This window comes from Lycorma delicatula, chromosome 3, assembly GCF_047948215.1.
Source record: "Lycorma delicatula isolate Av1 chromosome 3, ASM4794821v1, whole genome shotgun sequence".
NCBI lineage: Eukaryota > Metazoa > Arthropoda > Insecta > Hemiptera > Fulgoridae > Lycorma > Lycorma delicatula.
In genome coordinates, this window is record NC_134457.1 from 7273202 (window position 1) to 7292016 (window position 18815).

General features: G+C 32.6%; 1 protein-coding gene across 4 annotated transcripts in view; it reads right to left on the reverse strand.

The window, feature by feature from the left end:
* grh (grainy head) overlaps positions 1–18815 on the reverse strand; it is a 914307-nt gene that overhangs the window by 181630 nt on the left and 713862 nt on the right. For all 4 annotated transcript variants that reach the window (XM_075359398.1, XM_075359402.1, XM_075359399.1 and 1 more), the window contains one exon: positions 12736–12887. In XM_075359398.1, the coding sequence (XP_075215513.1) occupies positions 12736–12887 (152 nt within the window). The remainder of the gene's footprint in view (positions 1–12735; positions 12888–18815) is intronic.

Sequence of the window (18815 nt, forward strand, 5' to 3'; positions counted from 1 at the left end):
AATCTTAAGCAGCCAGAGAACAACTAAAAATTTTTATAGGAAAGTATAGAAACGCATCATTTTAAAGGACATTGGGAAAACGTTGACGTAAAAAAACGTCGAGCTACGACAATCCAACAGATATTAAATGGTTACCGTACTTTACTTATCTTTGAATTATTAAAAAAAAAAAAAAACGTTAAGAATATAAAAAGAATAGAAATGTTGTAGTTATTAAGAAAGTAAAAAAATTCTATTTAAAAATTGAATTAAAAAGTTATATTGTTAAAAAAAATAAGAAGTAGTTATTATCAATGAATAAGTCGATAGCAACAAGCAGGAAGAATCTTCGATCTTAATATATGATAATATTTCACGGTGTAAATCCACGATTAATTAAAAGTTAGACGTTATATTTTTCTCAGTAATTTAATTTTAATTCTAGTTTTTAACTGTACAGTTTATCAAAGTATCTTTAATTTGTATATAATGAATGTACGTACGTGTTAGTAACAATAAAATAGAATTAAACGTACTTGTACGTTTGATCTCGTATATGCACTAATGTAATCTAATCTAAATTGTACCTTGCAAGTAGATAACTTATAAGTAACTTGAATTTATTTATTATTGTTATTATTAGTAGTAGTACTTCTGTTAATAATAAATGCATCTACCTACTAGCAACCATTAAATATTATTAATTATGCTAATGAATGAAAACACGTTATAATGTTGTGGCCTACGGTAATAAAAGTAATTAGTAATGAGGTATGTAATTTTATTAGCTTATAAATATTGTTTCATATTATAATTTTTACTAATATTATCGCTTCAATATTATAAAATAAAAAATTCCTAGCGATATACAATATATATTTGTAACGGACTAGATACGAGAGATTTCTCAAGTGATATCGTTATTTTCGACCTATGAATTCATGATTTCTTCTTTCCATTTGAAACAGGAAAATTTTCTACTTTACGTATATTTTTAAAAAAATTGAAATTTCACGATATTTTCCATTATTACTAAGAATTAGGTTGTTATAGCCAGAGTCATTTAGATTGACAAAAAAAAAATTTCGCTCATCCGACCCGTCTTGTGGTTAGTTCATCGTCGGAAATGACTGGTTTAACAGGTGATTTTCGAAGTCGAAGGTTCTGAGGTTCAAATCCTAGTAAACGTTAGTCACTTTTATAGGATTTGAATACTAGACAGTGGATACCGGGTAGTCGGAGTTGAATTAATCACGCGTCTCCGGCACAGTCACCAGAGTCTGTATAAGACTACACTTCATTTACTTGCACATATCATCTCATCGGGTTCGGGGGGGGGGGGGGTTTCTTATTGTACTTATTGTACGGGGGTGGAGTATTGGAACGTACACATTAGGAAAATAAAAAAAAATATGTTTACTTCCTTTTACGAAGTTAAGAAAGTACTGTGATCGCGAAGAATTTCGGTTTTCAGATTTCAACGGAAATATCCATTTTGACCAATCCTGAATTCAATTTGAGTAGTTTCAGCGTGACATCTGTACGTACATACGTATGTACCTCGCATAACTCAAACGCATAACAATTAGCCGTAGAATGTTGAAATTTTGGATTTAGGACTGTTCAAACAACTAGTTGTGCACCTCCACTTTTGATTGCAATCGACTGGACCAAAAGTGTCCAAAAAAAGCCCAAAATCCAAAAAGAAATTTGATTTTGGACTTTTTCTTAACTGCAGTAATAAGCTCTCATTGAAACCTTTTCAACGATCTATCATAAGTGGTACTTATTTTCATCGGTTCCAGTTATAGCCAAATAAAATTTTAATTAATGAAACATCTGAATCTTACATAGGGAAGGCACATCGGTTCGAATTCAACTTGATTTATTTTTTTTTTTGGCTTTTTTCAATTTAACTATATTGATTTATTAATAATTATTAACCTCTGATTATAAAAATATTTTTACAATAAACGATAATTCAATAGTAACAATAAAAAAAATAAAAAATAAAAAAATAAATGAAAAAATCCGAAATTATTAGTGAAATAAAATTTTACGTACTTTTAAAGATGTGTATATGTAATTTAATAGGCGTACAACGAACTCATGTAGTGTACACATCAGATTTTTAGTTGGGTGTCTAATGCCACAAACAGGATGAGCCAATGGTTCTGATTCGTTTGCTGTTTATCTATTTATTTAATTTTAATTGAAATGAGGGGACAACTTTAATATAAAAGTAATTTAATAAAACCGATCATCTTACACTATAAGCTAAAAGTATACATATATATTTACAGAAATTATTAGCATCCGTTTTATTAGCGGCAGTCAACTTCGTTGGATTCGCTTTAAACTGTGCAAATATACGTAACGATGAATTGCTGCTGCATTATGTGGCGTAAATAATATACAAACTCAAAAAGCTGTGTATTCCATAAATATTCATAAAATTTATTCTGAGGATTTCTTCATTCTGCATTATTTTAGTCGTAGACAGTACAATCGATGTCGTATCCCATTTTGTCTTGGATCTGAAGTTAAGAGACTAATAATTAATACCAGCTCTTTGTCTGCGAGGCGTACTCATTTTAGGAATTATTCACAGTTTTAATCTAGAATGCAAAATCCAGTGTTTTTTGGAATATATTTTTTTTCTTTTTTACAAATAAACTTTTAACAAGTTTTATTTAACGTTCCTCAGAGCTCTCTTTTGGGACCAGTCCGATTCTCAATTTTCACTGCGGATCTTCCAGCTTCGGACTACGTAACTGTTGCCTCATTTGCCGGTGATACAGCGATTCTGGCCGTCGATGAAGACCCTAATCTGACCTCGGAGAAGCCTCAATCGGTAATAGATCTAATAGCAAATCGGAGAATAAAAGTATATCAAAATAGATCGAGTCGTGTCACGTTTACGTTAAGAAGGGATGACTGTTCCCAGGTCAACTTAAATGAAGTTTTCATCCCTCATTCTGATAAAACAGGGTATATTGGGCTTCACGACCCTATGAAATAACCGTGTGAAAGAGAAAAGAAAACGGCTAAATATCAGGTTTAAGGAGCTTTGTTGGTTACCGAGCAGGATTTGAATTCACTACGCTGTGTTTTTCGTTCTTGTATCCGGCACATGCGCTATCTTTTTTGCATTCACAAAAGTTTGTATTCCGCCAATTTTTTCTCTAATTTTTTTCTATCTCGAAAAATTTTTATTTCTATATTTCCTTTATTTAAGTTCTTCTTTACCTATATTACATTCGGGAACGGAGTTTTATATTTCCAAAATTTATTCAAATTTTTTTTTGTTCAATCTATTTGAATCCATTCGAATCGTACGTCCTACAAAATTTAGTATTCGTTTTCGGATTGTAGTTTCTAAATCTTCAAGAGATTTATTTATTTATTTTTATTTTTAATTTAATTTTGTAAATTTATTTATTCGACTTCGTTCTGTATCCATCTTTCGTTTTACTCGGGCCGTGGATCGTTCTTAAAATTTTCATTTAGGTTTTTAAAAGCGATTCTAGATTTATTATATTGGAAATTTCTGTCAAAAATAAAATCCCCTAGAAGATTACTCGTTTCAATACTGTATTATAGCGTTAATTTTGCATATATAGATACATTTTTCTTGTACATATTTTTAGTTAAAAATTGCAATCCCTTAAGAATTATTTTTCTGCTTTCAAACGCTCTCTTATCCGAACCATTTGGCTTAGATATTTAAATTTATCTGCGCGTTTAATTTTTCCAAATTTGGTTTATTGTTTTGTTTAAAATATATTATTTCACTTTTAAAAAACTAGATTTTTAAACTACAATTTTCGGCAATTAATTTCAATTCTTCAACTTCAGAAATCCGTTCTTTTTCTGAATTTGCCAGTAAAGCCAAATCTACAGTTTACTTTATAATTTATTATAGATTAATTATTTTTTTTATTTATTTTTTTTTTATAAACCGATGAGGTATTTGAAAAACTATTTTTTTCTTTTTTTGCTACATTATTATATAAAAAAGAATCAGATTATAAGATTTATAAATGTCTTTTTGCCGATTACTTTCTTTATAGAAAAGTGAAGTTGTTATAACTTTCTTGCGATATGTAAATCGATATTTATAAAAATTTTAAGTTATTACGTAATCTGTATTAATTAAAATTATTAAGTTGGATTTTTCAATATATATTTTTCTTTATAAGAAAAAATATTATATAAGAAATTTTTGTTATAATTTTATTGAAAGTATAAGTATTATTTAACGTAATAGAATAATGTAATTTGGTAATTAAGGCTCTGTGTTTTCCGTTTCTTTCTGTTAAAAGAGTCCTGTTAAAAAGAATAGATAGACACCGAGTAGCGGAGCCAGCAGGTGTTGAGTACACGACATTTCCATTATCTTTGTCTTAAAGCACGGTCCCCCTACTTTACCCGTCATTCAGAGGAAAGAAAGAAAAAGACGGAACGAGGGCGTTTGTGTGAACGCTAGAAAGAGACGGAGCGATCGATATACGAACCGAAAGAGAGTATTACGATAAATCAACAAATTCCATTAATATGCGTGCCGGAGACTTCTATACAAGGGCCTCGTATATTTTAATGATTCTTACTAGATGCTGGGCATTCGTTTCCCATGGACCTTTATTTATACCCGTGTCACTTCGTTATGTTTCCGATGACCTAAAACCGAGCACGCCATTGTTCACTCCGTTAAGTTTTAAGACTCCCTGAGTTTACCACTCTCACTCCTTCGTCGCCCTCTATATCTCATCCCTCGTTAACTCTATCTTTCTCTTACTTATAAGATACGGTTAATTGTTTTGATATACTGTATAAACTTTAAAGATTTATTATATCTTTTCGGATCGGTATATATTATTCGTATGTACTAAATAATACGTATATATATATAAAAACAAAAAAATCGTAGACAATCGGTTATATAAATAGACCCTAATTCATTTTAATTAATTAAAAATTATACCGTGTACTGAAAATATAATTATTCTTTTCTATTTTAAATAGATAAACGAATTTATGACATTTAGAAAAAATTTATCGAGGTTGTTTTCATTTGTTATACGTTAGTCGATACGTACGGCTGAATATTTTAACTATGTATTTGTTTGACAATTGTATTATTGCGTAACAGTGTAAACAACATTCATTAAACATTTTTTTAAAAATTTAAATATAACAGGTATGGCAGGAATTAAATAAGATAACTTATGATTCTTTTATCGATTACGAATGAAAGAATATTAAAACTGAAAAACAAATTATGCTATTAAATATATGAAACACCCAATAATCTTGTACGGCATGGAAACTACAAATATAACTGAAATAGAAAATCTAATCGAGATAGAAAGAAGAATTTTAAGAAGGATTTATAGTCCAAGAATAACACCAAAAAGGCCGTAGAATGAGATCAAATAAAATTGAAGACCTGGAAATAACAATAAAAAAATGACGACTAAAATACTACGGACGTATAGTCCGAATGAACCGATGAAAGCTAAACAAACAGATATTCAATAAACTCTGGAGTTATAAAGTTCAATTTGGCTTTGTTAAACAGATGAAAGAAGAGCTCAAAATGTTCATCATTACAGAAAAAAAATACAGAAACAAGATTTCTGAATTAAAGGTTTTTGTAGGTGAAAAGAAAAAACTCAACTGAGAACGGACTGAGGAAAGAAGAACGAAATAATCCGAAAGAATGAAGAACTTCCGGAAGAAAAAAAACTACACGAAATGAAGCGGTACCTTGTGACAGGCCTGATGGGACGAGCGTGGGCGTTATACGAGTGATCTCTTCCTAAATGTTGTTCTTCAGGGTTCTGCATGGATTTTCTCGCTTTAAGTTTAGTTGTTGTGTTATATTATATTTTTCTGTTGTTTTTTTATGTCTAGTGTTAGTGTTGTTAATGTGTTTTAGTATTCATGTTTGTTATTGCTGTATGCTTTACGTTTCGTATTGTATGCAGAGCTCACTTTTGGCTATTTCGGGTAAGTAGTTCAGTTTCTTTGTTACGCTGTATTCCATTCGGTCTTATTTAAGACTTGGCATGATCTGTTTTGTTTATGAGTTCATGATAATTAGTAGTACACCGATGGCATTCGCGTCGGTGGCGTTCGCCACCGACGCGAATGTACCGGTGCCACAAGTGAAATTTTCATCGATGACATTCTGGCTGAGGCTAGACTGAAATATGTCAATGCCGAGGTATTAAAATTGACGTTCGATAAAGCCCATAAGGGCTAGGTATGGAATGGTTGGCGTGGCGATCGAAACTACCACATGGAGAGTGCCTCCTTCGGGGTCAGGTCCTTGAAGGTCTATCCGGAGAGAAAAAAAATGTGTATAATTTTTGAAATTATTTACAACTTAATGATTAAAATGAAATCGAATTAATCGATTTTTGTTGCTCTAAAATAGTGAAAGATAATTCATTAAATTTAGAAAACAGGTAAAAGTTTTCTTTAGTTTGTTATCCTTTATCGATTGAACATTTTATGACGTCGGTCAATTTACCTGGAAACTGCCAAATTTAAATATTATTATCATCATCCTACATTTGAATACCTTCCCGAATCTTTTTTTTCTGAGCATTACAAGGGCGAATATTATCGAGAAGAAGAGTTACGTATTCTCTTCCTTCTTATCGAATGTAGGTTTCACTTTATTTTCTACTGTGTTGTAATAAGTCGTTCTTCCGAAAAATCACAAAAAATTAAACCTTCAGAGACTCAAAACACAGTTAGCATCACTTTACCGACTGACGTGTACATTTTTCTTGGCGGGTAAACTCGAATGTTTCTATTTCATGCTGTGACATTCAGGTTATGCCTGGGAATGATTAATCGCAGGTTATTATGCAATTTAAAAAAGGATTACTTTCGGTGAAAACTGTAATTTAAGTTCCTTACAAATGTGAATTCGGGTGTTTTACGAATTTAAGACTACAGTCTCGGAACTTTTTTCCTGTTTTAGCCTCTGCGAATTACCGTTCAGGTAATACTTTAAAGAATGAATGAGGATGACATGTACGATTATAAATGAAGTGTAGTCTTGTACAGTCTCAGTTCGACCGTACCTGAGATGTATGGTTAATTGAAACCCAACCGCCAAAGAACACCTGTATCCACGATCTAGTATTCAAGTCCGTGTAAAAATAGCTGGCTTTACTAGGACTTGAACGCTGGAACTCTCGACTTCCAAATCAGCTGATTTGGGAAGACGCGTTCACCACTAGACCAACCCGGTGGGTGGCTACCCGGTCTGCCGACAGTACAAGCGAAATTTGATTTATATAAGTAGTGAAATTACATTAGTTCAGTTAGTTCCTACTGTCACCGTTTGTACCGCCACACCCGCGTGAATTAAATACGGTGCGCGCGTGCCGTTTAGTTAGAATCATTGAATTAAATAAGCGAAAAAATATTATATTTAAATAAAATGATAAATGTTTTAAATGCACGGCGTGTGTAAGCCAAGCATCAAAGAGATTGTGTTGTCAGAATTTTACGTACAAATTATCCTGAGTTAATCGCATTAAAATAATTCATAGACACCTTTAATTTACGTATATGTCGTTTAATTTTTACCTTTTAAATTTTTATCGATAAAATCATTTTTGAAATAAAATAAGTATTTTTTCTTACATTAAAAACGTGGAACGATTTTATCTCGTATTTTCATAAAAAAGAAGATTGCTAATTGTAAATCACAACTGTAAACGGCTGTTTCAATCGCGTACTCTAATTTAAACAAAATGTAATAAATACCGGATACCGGTGTTTTTTGGTGGACGCGTCTCGGTTTACTACACTTCTCTTTTGAACGGTCGGCCTGAGTTTGTACTCGTTTATTGGTACTGTTGCTTCGCACTGATAAGTAGTTAATGACTTTAGTTTTAGTAGTTGATCCGACTATAAATAAAAATATAATAAAGTAAAACTTAAGAAAGTTTTTCTTTGTTAACAATAGACTAGAATTGAAATACGTAAAAAAATCATATTAAGTATATGTAATATTCTGTAAAACGTTACGCGTTATTTATTGTGTTAACAATTTAAAAAGAAATAATATAATAAAATTTTATGGGAATAGTTACTGTAAATTAATATTTACATCGTTAAAAATACTGAACAATAAAATTTATTATGTAGACTATCGTAAAAAAATAATACGATTTTTATAGTTTTATCATTTAAAAAAAAAAAAAAATAATAATAATAAATTCAACTTTTAACATATTTTAAATTTAAGATTCATTATAGTGTTCAGATTATCTATAAAAATAAAAAAAAATATATATATATATATATATATATATATATATTACTTAAAAAATCTTACAATTTGTTTTAATTTTTATACGTTATGTGTTCTATGGTTGATGCATAAACAGAAAATATTTAATTATTATAATTATAATCCCAAATAAAGAGGAAATGTTTTACAGTATATTATAAAAAAAATAAAATAAAATTTGACAAATATTTTTTCTCTATTTACTTCACTAAAAGCCTACAATTAAAATAAAATGATGTTATAGTATTTATCAAAATAAGAAATTCTTTATAAATTCTCTGCAGCTCGATGAACTGAATTTAAAAAGGTTTCTATTAAGAATTTACGTAAGATCACGCCGACATCAGCCATTATATATTTTTACTTTCGTGTTACGGCTTTCCATTATTTTATATTCATTTATTAATAATAATATATCAAATTACTAATTGACAGCTTTTCTGTTTATAATGTAAAATAACGTTTATACGTTCATAAAAATATACCACCGGCTAATTTAAACTGATAACTTTTTAATTTAAAGATATTATTATAAAAAAAACAAGTTAACATTTAAAATAGAATTTTTTTATATAAACTGAGCAAAACATTTATACTGCAATTTAATTAATAACGTTATATTTAAATAAGCCTATACCTTTCATATTTGGATCAATTAGTATTAATATTATTATTTATATTTTTAACTTTCTCCAATATGACTTGAAATTTATTTAAATACACAAATATATATATATATATATATATATATATATATATATATAAAATACATATAAATTAATACATTAATTTAATTCATAATTGTGTATACAAGAAAGTTGTTTAAATGTTATAAATATTTAAATCACAAATTTCTAATATTTTATATTACTAATTTTTTTTATTTTTTATTTTAAAAGTGATTTTAAAATTGATTTAATAAAATAATATATTAATATAAAATATAATTCATCGGTTTCACTTAATTAAATACTAATTCTATTCGATTGTAATGCAATATAGAATTAAAAATAATTAAGGAAAATTTAAAATTATAATTAAATTTATTTTTGTTTTAATCGTTTTACTAAAATATGTTTTAAATTTATTAAATATTTAATAAAATGTTTACTTAATATGAATAAAATTTAATAAAAATAGTATTATTACTATTTTTACTTCCTTGTACGAAGTAGAGGAGTATTGTAATTGCGAAAAAATTCGGTTTTGATATTTCAACGGAAATATCCATTTTGGCCATTCCTGAATCCATTTTGACTAGTTTCGGCGTGACGTCTGTTCGTACGTACGTATGTGTCTACATGACTCAAAAACTATTAGCCGTAGGATGTTGAAATTTTGAATTTAGGACTGTTGTAATATCTGTTGTAATTCTGTACCTCCCATTTGATTGCAATCGTTTAAACCAAAAATGTTCAAAAAAGCCCAAAATCTAAACAATTTCGATTTTGTACTTTTTCTTAACCGCAGTAATAAGCCCTAATCGAGAGTAAATGAAGTATTTTGATTGCGAAAAATTTCGCAATCAAAATATTTCAACAGAAATGTTCATTTTGCCCATCCCTGAATCCATTTTAACTAGTTTCGTCGCGTGACGTCTGTACGTATGTATCTCGCATAACTCAAAAACGATCAGTCGTAAAATGTTGAAATTTTGGATTTAGGACTGTTGTAACATATACATGTGCACCTCCCCTTTTTATTGCAATCGACTGGACCAAAAGTGTCCAAAAAAGCCTAAAATCCAGAAAATTTGGATTTTGTACTTTTTCTTAACCGCAGTAATAAGCCCTAATCGAGAGCTTTTCAACGATATATCATAAGTGGTACTTATCTTCATCGGTTCCAGAGTTATAGCCAAATAAAATTTTAATTAATAAAATATGGACATTACAAGGAGAAGGCACATCGGTTCGAATCCGAATTCATTTACTTTTTTTTTAATTTTAAAATATTGATTTATTAATAATTATTCACTTCGAAAAGAAGTATAAAAAAAATCAGAAGTTATTACGGAAAAATGGTTTTATATACTTTTTATTATAATTCAAACATTTTTACAGAGGTTAATAATTATTAATAAAATTATATATTTAAATTAAGAAAAAATGTTTAAAAAAATTAAAAAATGGATTCGAACCACTTAATTAATTGAGCGACGTGAAACAAAATTAATATACGAGTATAAACTAGCATAAAATGCTAATACTGACACCACAAAATAATGTGATGCAATGTGGTGTCCACCACAATGCAATTGTGTAATTGTCCGCTTTATTAAAGAATTGGAGGATCGCATCTCACTTTCAACTGAAATTAGTTTTAATGAAATGCAGCAAAACATGTCTATATGTAATTTAATAGCCGTATAAGGAAGTCATGTGTTGTCCACATCAGATTTCTTTTAATTTCATAACTGTTTTACGTTTACTTGAAAAATTACTCGTAATTTTTATATTTTAATAAGGTTTATAAAAATTTTGGGTAATTATTTAGAAAGAGACGCGGATTCAGAAGTCATTTATCTACCAAGATTATGGCATACAACGTATGCCATACGTTGTTGTTTTCTCCGCGCCGATTGTAAATATACGAAAAGAAAATGTGGTTCTACCGTAGTTTTTTAATTAGATAAGGGTACCGAGCGAAGCAAGCGTTTGAGATTATGTTTGCTGATATAGAACTTGTTTATTTAAAATTTTGTAATTTAATCGCGTTAAAGTTCATAGCCGAGAATAAAAAGGATTTAGAAGAAACAATGAACGGCATAGATGAAGTCCTACGCAACAACTATCGCATGAAAATAAACAAGAACAAAACAAAACTAATGAAATGTAGTAGAAATAACAAAGATGGACCGCTGAATGTGAAAATAGGAGGAGAAAATTTTATGGAGGTAGAAGAATTTTGTTATTTGGGAAGTAGAATTACTAAACATGGACGAAGCAGGAGCGATATAAAATGCCGAATAGCACAAGCTAAACGAGCCTTCAGTAAGAAATATAATTTGTTTACATCAAAAATTAATTTAAATGTCAGGAAAAGATTTTTGAAAGTGTATGTTTGGAGTGTCGCTTTATATGGAAGTGAAACTTGGACGATCGGAGTATCTGAGAAGAAAAGGTTAGAAGCTTTTGAAATGCGGTGCTATAGGAGAATGTTAAAAATCAGATGGGTGGATAAAGTGACAAATGAGGAGGTATTGCGGCAAATAGATGAAGAAAGAAGCGTTTGGAAAAATATAGTTAAAAGAAGAGACAGACTTATAGGCCACATACTAAGGCATCCTGGAATAGTCGCTTTAATTTTGGAAGGACAGGTAGAAGGGAAAAATTGTGTAGGCAGGCCACGTTTGGAATATGTAAAACAAATTGTTAGTGATGTAGGATGTAGAGGGTATACTGAAATGAAACGACTAGCACTAGATAGGGAATCTTGGAGAGCTGCATCAAACCAGTCAAATGACTGAAGACAAAAAAAAAAAAAGTTCATTATATTTATCTATAACTGAAATAAGTCGCTAATTTTAACGGTAATTCACTAAAATTAATAAATCAAAAAATTACATAAAGTGAGGTTAGATAATTAACGATTCCGGTACTCGATTTCATACGATATCAACATAACCTAACGTTCTCATAACTCGTTAACCTTGTCTAATTAGCTCTGAAATATTAAACTGACCGATTTTAAAATGTAAACGCTAGAGAATATCGATACAAATTCAAAATATTACTCTCGCCGCTACGGGTATATGTAAATTCTTGATTTTTTTCATTTTAAATAGAAAATTTAGATTTTAATTTCCGATAAGATGGTGGAGTGGTAGCGTCTCTGCCTTTTATCCGGAGGTCTCTGGTTAGAATCCCGGGTAGGCATTTTTCATACGCCACACAATTACATAAACATATCTCGCGCACAAGCTTATGCGGTGCGTGTGTACTACTACTGCTTCGCTATTTTAAAATAAGTCTATGTAATAAGTATTATTTAATTGATCAATTAATTAATTAAAAAAATACATTTTCGGTAAAAATAATAAGTTTATAAAATAATTAAAAGTAATAATTACGGTAAAATAAAAATTAAACTTTTTCCGTTAGAGTAATTATTTCAAGTTTATTTAAACGCGTGCTCATGCTTTATTATTAATTAATGTATTTTGATTTTTGTTTCTTATTATCGTTATAATATCGTCTATTCGCAATTATATAGCGCTAATTGATAAATTGTTTAGTTAATTAATTAATAATTTCCATGTGCTGTAATTTAATTTACTGCATCATGTAATGATAATTAATAAATTCATTATTTATTCTGTATGTAGAACAATAATTAGTTTATTAATTATACATATAAAATGACACAAATAAAGAGCGCGCGCGCGCCCGCACGCACACATTTAATTCATTTTGGTAATTAAATATTGTACTTACACTTTAGGTATTTGTATTTTATCGGCGTCATTCTGACGTCCAAAGTCGTGCCATGGTCGGGATCTAGCACCGGCTGTAGGATGTGAGGTTGCGGCCCTATTGCCTTCAAGTAGTTGGCCTGTACCAGTACACATATCCGTATAATCGAATGACTGTAAATAATACAAATTTTGACATTAATTAATTTAAAAAAAATAATACAGAAAATATAACATCTGGAACAGTAAAGTGTCGTACACTAAATCCATAAAACAAATTCAGTATACCGATTGATTCAAAAAGGACTTCACAAATTTAAAAGTATACAAAAAATTATTTAGATAACTTACAGATTTGGTTGAGGTCTCATTTTATAGCACAAATATATCAAATTTGTCATCCGACATTCACTTTGGTTGGATAAGGTTTCCGTTTGTAATGCGACATACATCCCACCTGAAGTCGATTTCATTCTAGTCTGTAACAAGAAAATTATTTGGCCGGTAGTCACAGTTAACGGGTGTTTTTGGATAGCTCTGTAGCCTACTGTTTCTTTAGGAGTTTCCTTCATGTCTTTTAGATCTATTTTCGTATGAATATGTTGATTTATATACGTGAGTTTGGGGAACTTTAGCGTGTGTGTGATGTTTAGTATTAGTTTTTTTTTTTTTTGAGTTTTTAATGTACAAAATCTTGAACAGCGTATTTTTTAATAGGGTTCAGTTTTGCCTGCCGCTGGCAATCAAAAGAGGTAAACAACTTTATCGGTTATCTAGTTTCGGCAGAATAACAGTAGAGGTTATTTTCTGATAGTACAGACTAATATTATTATTCGGTTATAGGAATTCATTTTAATTTTAATTTAGCTAGTGGTTATCGCTTGATAACATTGACTCTTAGCGTTACTGTATTATTGTGTGAGAAACAAAGACTGGTGTATTTATTTTTGTGTGTTAGTATAGCTTGTCGCTAAGCGGCAGTTGATTATTTATTAATAAGAGATAACTAAATTATAGTTCACTTTTTAAAGTGATATACTGGTTTACTAAATTAATTATTAGTTAAGCTACAGAGTAACCTAGAACTACTATCTTCGCTGAAGCTTGACGACCGCATTATTATAGCAGTAATATGGATAAAAATTCAACTGAGCAGGCTCCTCATTGAAGAGACTTAGGGTTGTGTGCTCCGATGAGGAGGAGCGCTCCTCTAAGAATTTAGAACTGCTGGTTTCCAGGCTTGATGAGATGTCCCAGGTACTGAAACAAAATTTAGATCGTAGTGCTAAACGGGAGGTAAAGAATCTTAGCCGAGATCATGATTTACTGGTGATGGATTTGTTAGAGCTTTTGAAACATCACCAATTTCCGGGATTTCTATGAGCACGCAGACAAAGCCGTATCTCGGAACCGAGATGAATTGCGGGATTGTGGAGAAATTAGACGGAGAAATGTCGGACGATTAGCTTTTGTCCTCGGTCGGTTGACGCTGTTGGTTACTACCGAGGTTTATAAGGAACCTTTGGTTGATGCTGATGAAAAGGTCTATTTAGTTGACTTAACTGATAAATCAAGTTATGCTATGCTTTATAGTCGTTTTCCTGCCTCCAAACCCGGTTTGATGCCAAGAGTAAATTGTAATGCCTAGTAAGGAAGCTCCCTACCGTACTCTCTACGAATATTAGTTGAACTGCAGTTACCGACTGCAAATAGCGAAACCAAAACACAGAACGACCACGTTCCGTACCAGTAAATGTATCCATTTTTAACAACACTGGTGACAGTGCGTGCGATCGAATTCGGTACTAATAAACTACACTAGTAAAAACCTGATGCGTTTTAAAGTTGTGAAGTCCTTTTCGAATCACCCGGTAAAAAGAAAATGAAGAATGAAAAAAAAAAAAAAAACATTGAAACAAGTAACTATTATTTATAACTGATTGCATTTAAAGAAATATTTTTTTGTTTTATTTTTTACAATTTGTCTTATTAAATTTTATACCGTTTAACGTAAGAACGTTTACGCAGATCGAGTAGTAGATATCTGCGTCACCGGATATTTGAGTCTTTCCAGAAATATATTGAGTATTTACGAATAAAGAAGTCTAGTTTTCTCATAGGACTTAATTTGATAAGTTTTTTTTTCAGCTGTAGTATTCTTATAAGGGAAAAAATTAAACCAAAATACTTCTTCAGTATTCATCACAAATTACACAATTGGTTTTATTTTTTTTTTTGCAAAAAAAGTAAGCGGTAGGATTCAATAATAGGTTATCTCATAGGATGTCTCAAAAATATTAAAAGATGTAAAACATTTTACGAAAAGTGTACTTTTTTTTATAAAGTTAAGTACAAGTCAGAAAAAAGTTTCTATTCAAATCGGTTTAAAATTATATTTAATTCTACTATTTTAAGATAATGTAGATTTCGTTTCTTAATCTTTTGTCAATATTAATTTCTAAGAAAAAATTTATATTAAAATTTATGTTAAAAAGTGTCCGGTTTAAAAACGTAATATTTTTTATTAATTTAGACTATTTGTGCATAAATTGTGTCGTAAGTTATTAGTTATCGGGTGAATGATACTTTTGACAAGAACTTAAATTATTAATAAGGAAAGCTTATATACAAAAACAGAGAAAAACACCATCCTTTTAAATAAAATTGGTTCTATAATGAGAACACCACGGGGGTCGAACCTACGGACCCCTGCCTTGCGATACGTACACCGACCGCTGGACCACCGGCACGGTGAAGTTAACATGACGTTATTATTCAAGAAGGATCCGTTTATTCTATTTAAACAACGTATACCATGTTGCAAAAGATTACAACGTCTGTCTGGTTTCTTGCATTTTGAATTAACAACTAGGCCGTGTTATGTGTCCTGCCGTCGACAAACCGTAATCGTTACTCGCCGGCATTCCTTAATAAAACAACTGGCGACGGGTTTTTATTTCAAAGAATAATCGAGTAAATTTAATCCGATAAGTTTTATATTTATATATTAGAAAACCCGGTTTTATTTTTATTTATCTTTTTATCGTAAATAGTTTTAGACGTGCTCATTCATTTATGTAAATTATATTATCAAATTTACGTTTCATTACAGTCAACAAAACAATTAAAAATTAATAAAATTTAAAATTATATTTACAGCTCGTTGATAAATTTCAGTATAAAAAAATTCCTTTTCAGTCTTTTAATTTGTACATTTTTTTTTTTCTTGCGCATTGCAATCTGTTCAACCAGTGAACAATAAGCAACCCCCCTCACTTCAAGGACCAATAAAATGAGGATAATATGCGTGTCGTGTAAATTTAGACTTGTACAGGCCTAGGCTATCATTTCTGAGACGTGTGGTTAATTGAACCCCGATCACCCCGATCAAAGTACACCGTTATCCACATTTTCAAATCTGTATAAAAGCAACTGACCTTTACTACGATTTGAGTTTTTCGAAGACGAGTTAACCACTAGACTAGCCCGTCGGGCTAATTTATGTAGTTATAAAAACAAAAAAAAATAAAATTTATATTTATAAAAATATTGAAAAAAATATGTATTTATCAAATAATTAATACTAGTAGAAAATACAAAAAATAAATAAGATTTTAATTTCTTTTATTCCTTTTCATTAATACCCTTTAAATATAAATGAATTTAATAAGGGTTTTCACGTATTAGAATTTCGAAAAAAAATAGGAAAATCTAATAATTTATGGATAAATTAAATACGAAAAATTATTTCATATTTTTACAAAATTTTACGATACAAATTTAAAAAAATTCATATAGAAATTTATATAAATTAAAATTTATATATATATATATATATATATATATATATTCATATATTAATAAATTTATATTTATATTATTATTGAAATTTATGTCAAATATTAACATATTCTCAGATAAATCTTGTCCAAAAGATCTTTTTTTTTTTTTTAACTTGTTAAGCACCCCAAGGAAACCAGCCTCCGCCTGTTAAGACATAGCATTGTCGCCTTGCAGTGCCGTGGCAGCAGTCTCTTTACGGAGGATCTCCCACCGGGGTCCCCAAAGCCTCATCGGAGTGAGCCAACCACCTCTTCCGGACAGCTAAGTCCCTCCTCCGCATACCGCTACCCCACGCGTTCCTCTCATACCCGAGGGTCCCTTAATGCCATCATCGGGGAGCCCCGACTCCATTACGTGGAGCCCGAACACCCTAGGCAATAAGGCTAACTCCCTGGCCCTAATCGTCGCCACGATTCATCCCCAGCTTCCAGATTTTTTTTTTCACTGTCTTCTATTTACACAAGTGATCCCAATAATACATACACAATAAATATAAATAATATACACAGTAATAATAACACATGACAAATTAATTAAAAATATAGCGTCGTTACCGCCTGTCTGCTCATCAGCCGGGCCTACCCTAACTTACATAGCTAGTACCCGACTGTGAGTATTGCTGACGCAAAATAATAAAACAATTACTACCTAATATCCACTCCACTCATCCAATAATCCAATAACCATAAAACCATACGATTCGACTAACTGTGAAGCTGTTCCTTAAGTGACACCATATACACTAACATCATTCACGCAGCACTTACAACAAAAATAATAAGTCCATAATCCATACAATCAATAAACAAAAATAATCCTTAAAACTAATACTCCGACGACGCCAACCGATCGTTGTCAGAGACGCGCTCGCAGCCGAGGGGGTTCCTTTTTGGCCTTTGAGTCCAGGATGTCGTGAGCCAGGCCTACCATCTCCTGCCATCGTTCCCTGGACCTGACCATCCGCCCGCTGACATCGTCGGGTGAGAACGCCGCCACACGTCTCCTTGCGGCGTCCCACCGGACACAGTCGAACCAGGTATGCTCGACCGTGTCCACTTCGTCACAGTACCTGCACATCGCCGATCTTCTGCGTTTGAACCTGTACAGGTAACTGCCGAAATCGCCGTGGCCCGTGAGCAGCTGGGTGAGGAAGTAGTTCGCTTCACCATGTCGTCGCCCCACCCAAGCTCTCACGTCCGGATTCAGGCGTCTGGTCCATCGGCCCACCTGGCTCGCCGACCATCTCTCCTGCCATCGATCCAGGATCTGCGCCCTCGCCTCTTCCTTGGAGACCCCACCGAACCTCATACACCGTTCTTCCACCAATAAGTCGATAGGCGGGGACCCCGCGACGACACAGATCGCGTCGTAGGAGACTGTTCGGTACGCACAAGATGTGAACAGGAGCAGCCTCCTATGGATCGACTCCAGCTTCCGACGGTATTTCTCTACGCTAATTGCCCTGCTCCATGCAGGGGCCGCGTAGAGCAATACGGAGGTCACCGTCGTCGCGATGACCTTCCTCTTCTTCTCAGTTGGCCCTGCTGTATTTGCCATGAGGCGAGAGATCGCCGCTAAGAGGCGTTCACTCTTCAGCACGGCTTTCTCGACGTGGAGCCCAAATGAACAGTTCTTGTCCACCCAGACCCCAAGGTACTTCGCCTTTTGTACCTGTCTGATCTCTTCGCCGTCAATAGCCAGATGTATCTCTCTCAGAGGCCGCCTGCCCGCGAACACGACGGCCTCTGATTTTTCTGGGGCTATCGACAGCCCGTGTCCCACCATCCAGGTGTGAACTCCCCTTAGCGCCTCATTTGCTTTCCTTTCGACCTCCCGCTCCGTTGCTCCTTGAATCAGCATGGCCAGGTCATCCGCGAATCCGATGACCTCCACCCCCTCGGGATACTGCTGCCGCAGCGCTCCGTCGTATGCTATGTTCCACAGCAGGGGCTCCAGAACACATCCTTGTGGGCTCCGCTTGCATGTGGAACACCTGCTGTCCGGCATCAGTATCAGCGTGAATTCTCCGGTCGCTCAAATACTCTTTCATTACGTGTTGGAGCTGACCGGAGATCCCCCGCTCCGCCAACGCCTGCCCTATAATCTCCCAGGGCAGGCTATTGAACGCGTTGCGCACATCGAGTAGCACCAGGACCGGGATCTTCCTGGTCCTCCAGGTCCCACCGGCGGCGTCGTCTACGAAGCGCATCACCTCCCGTACTGCGTGGACCGTAGATCTTCCTTTCGGAAATCTGTATT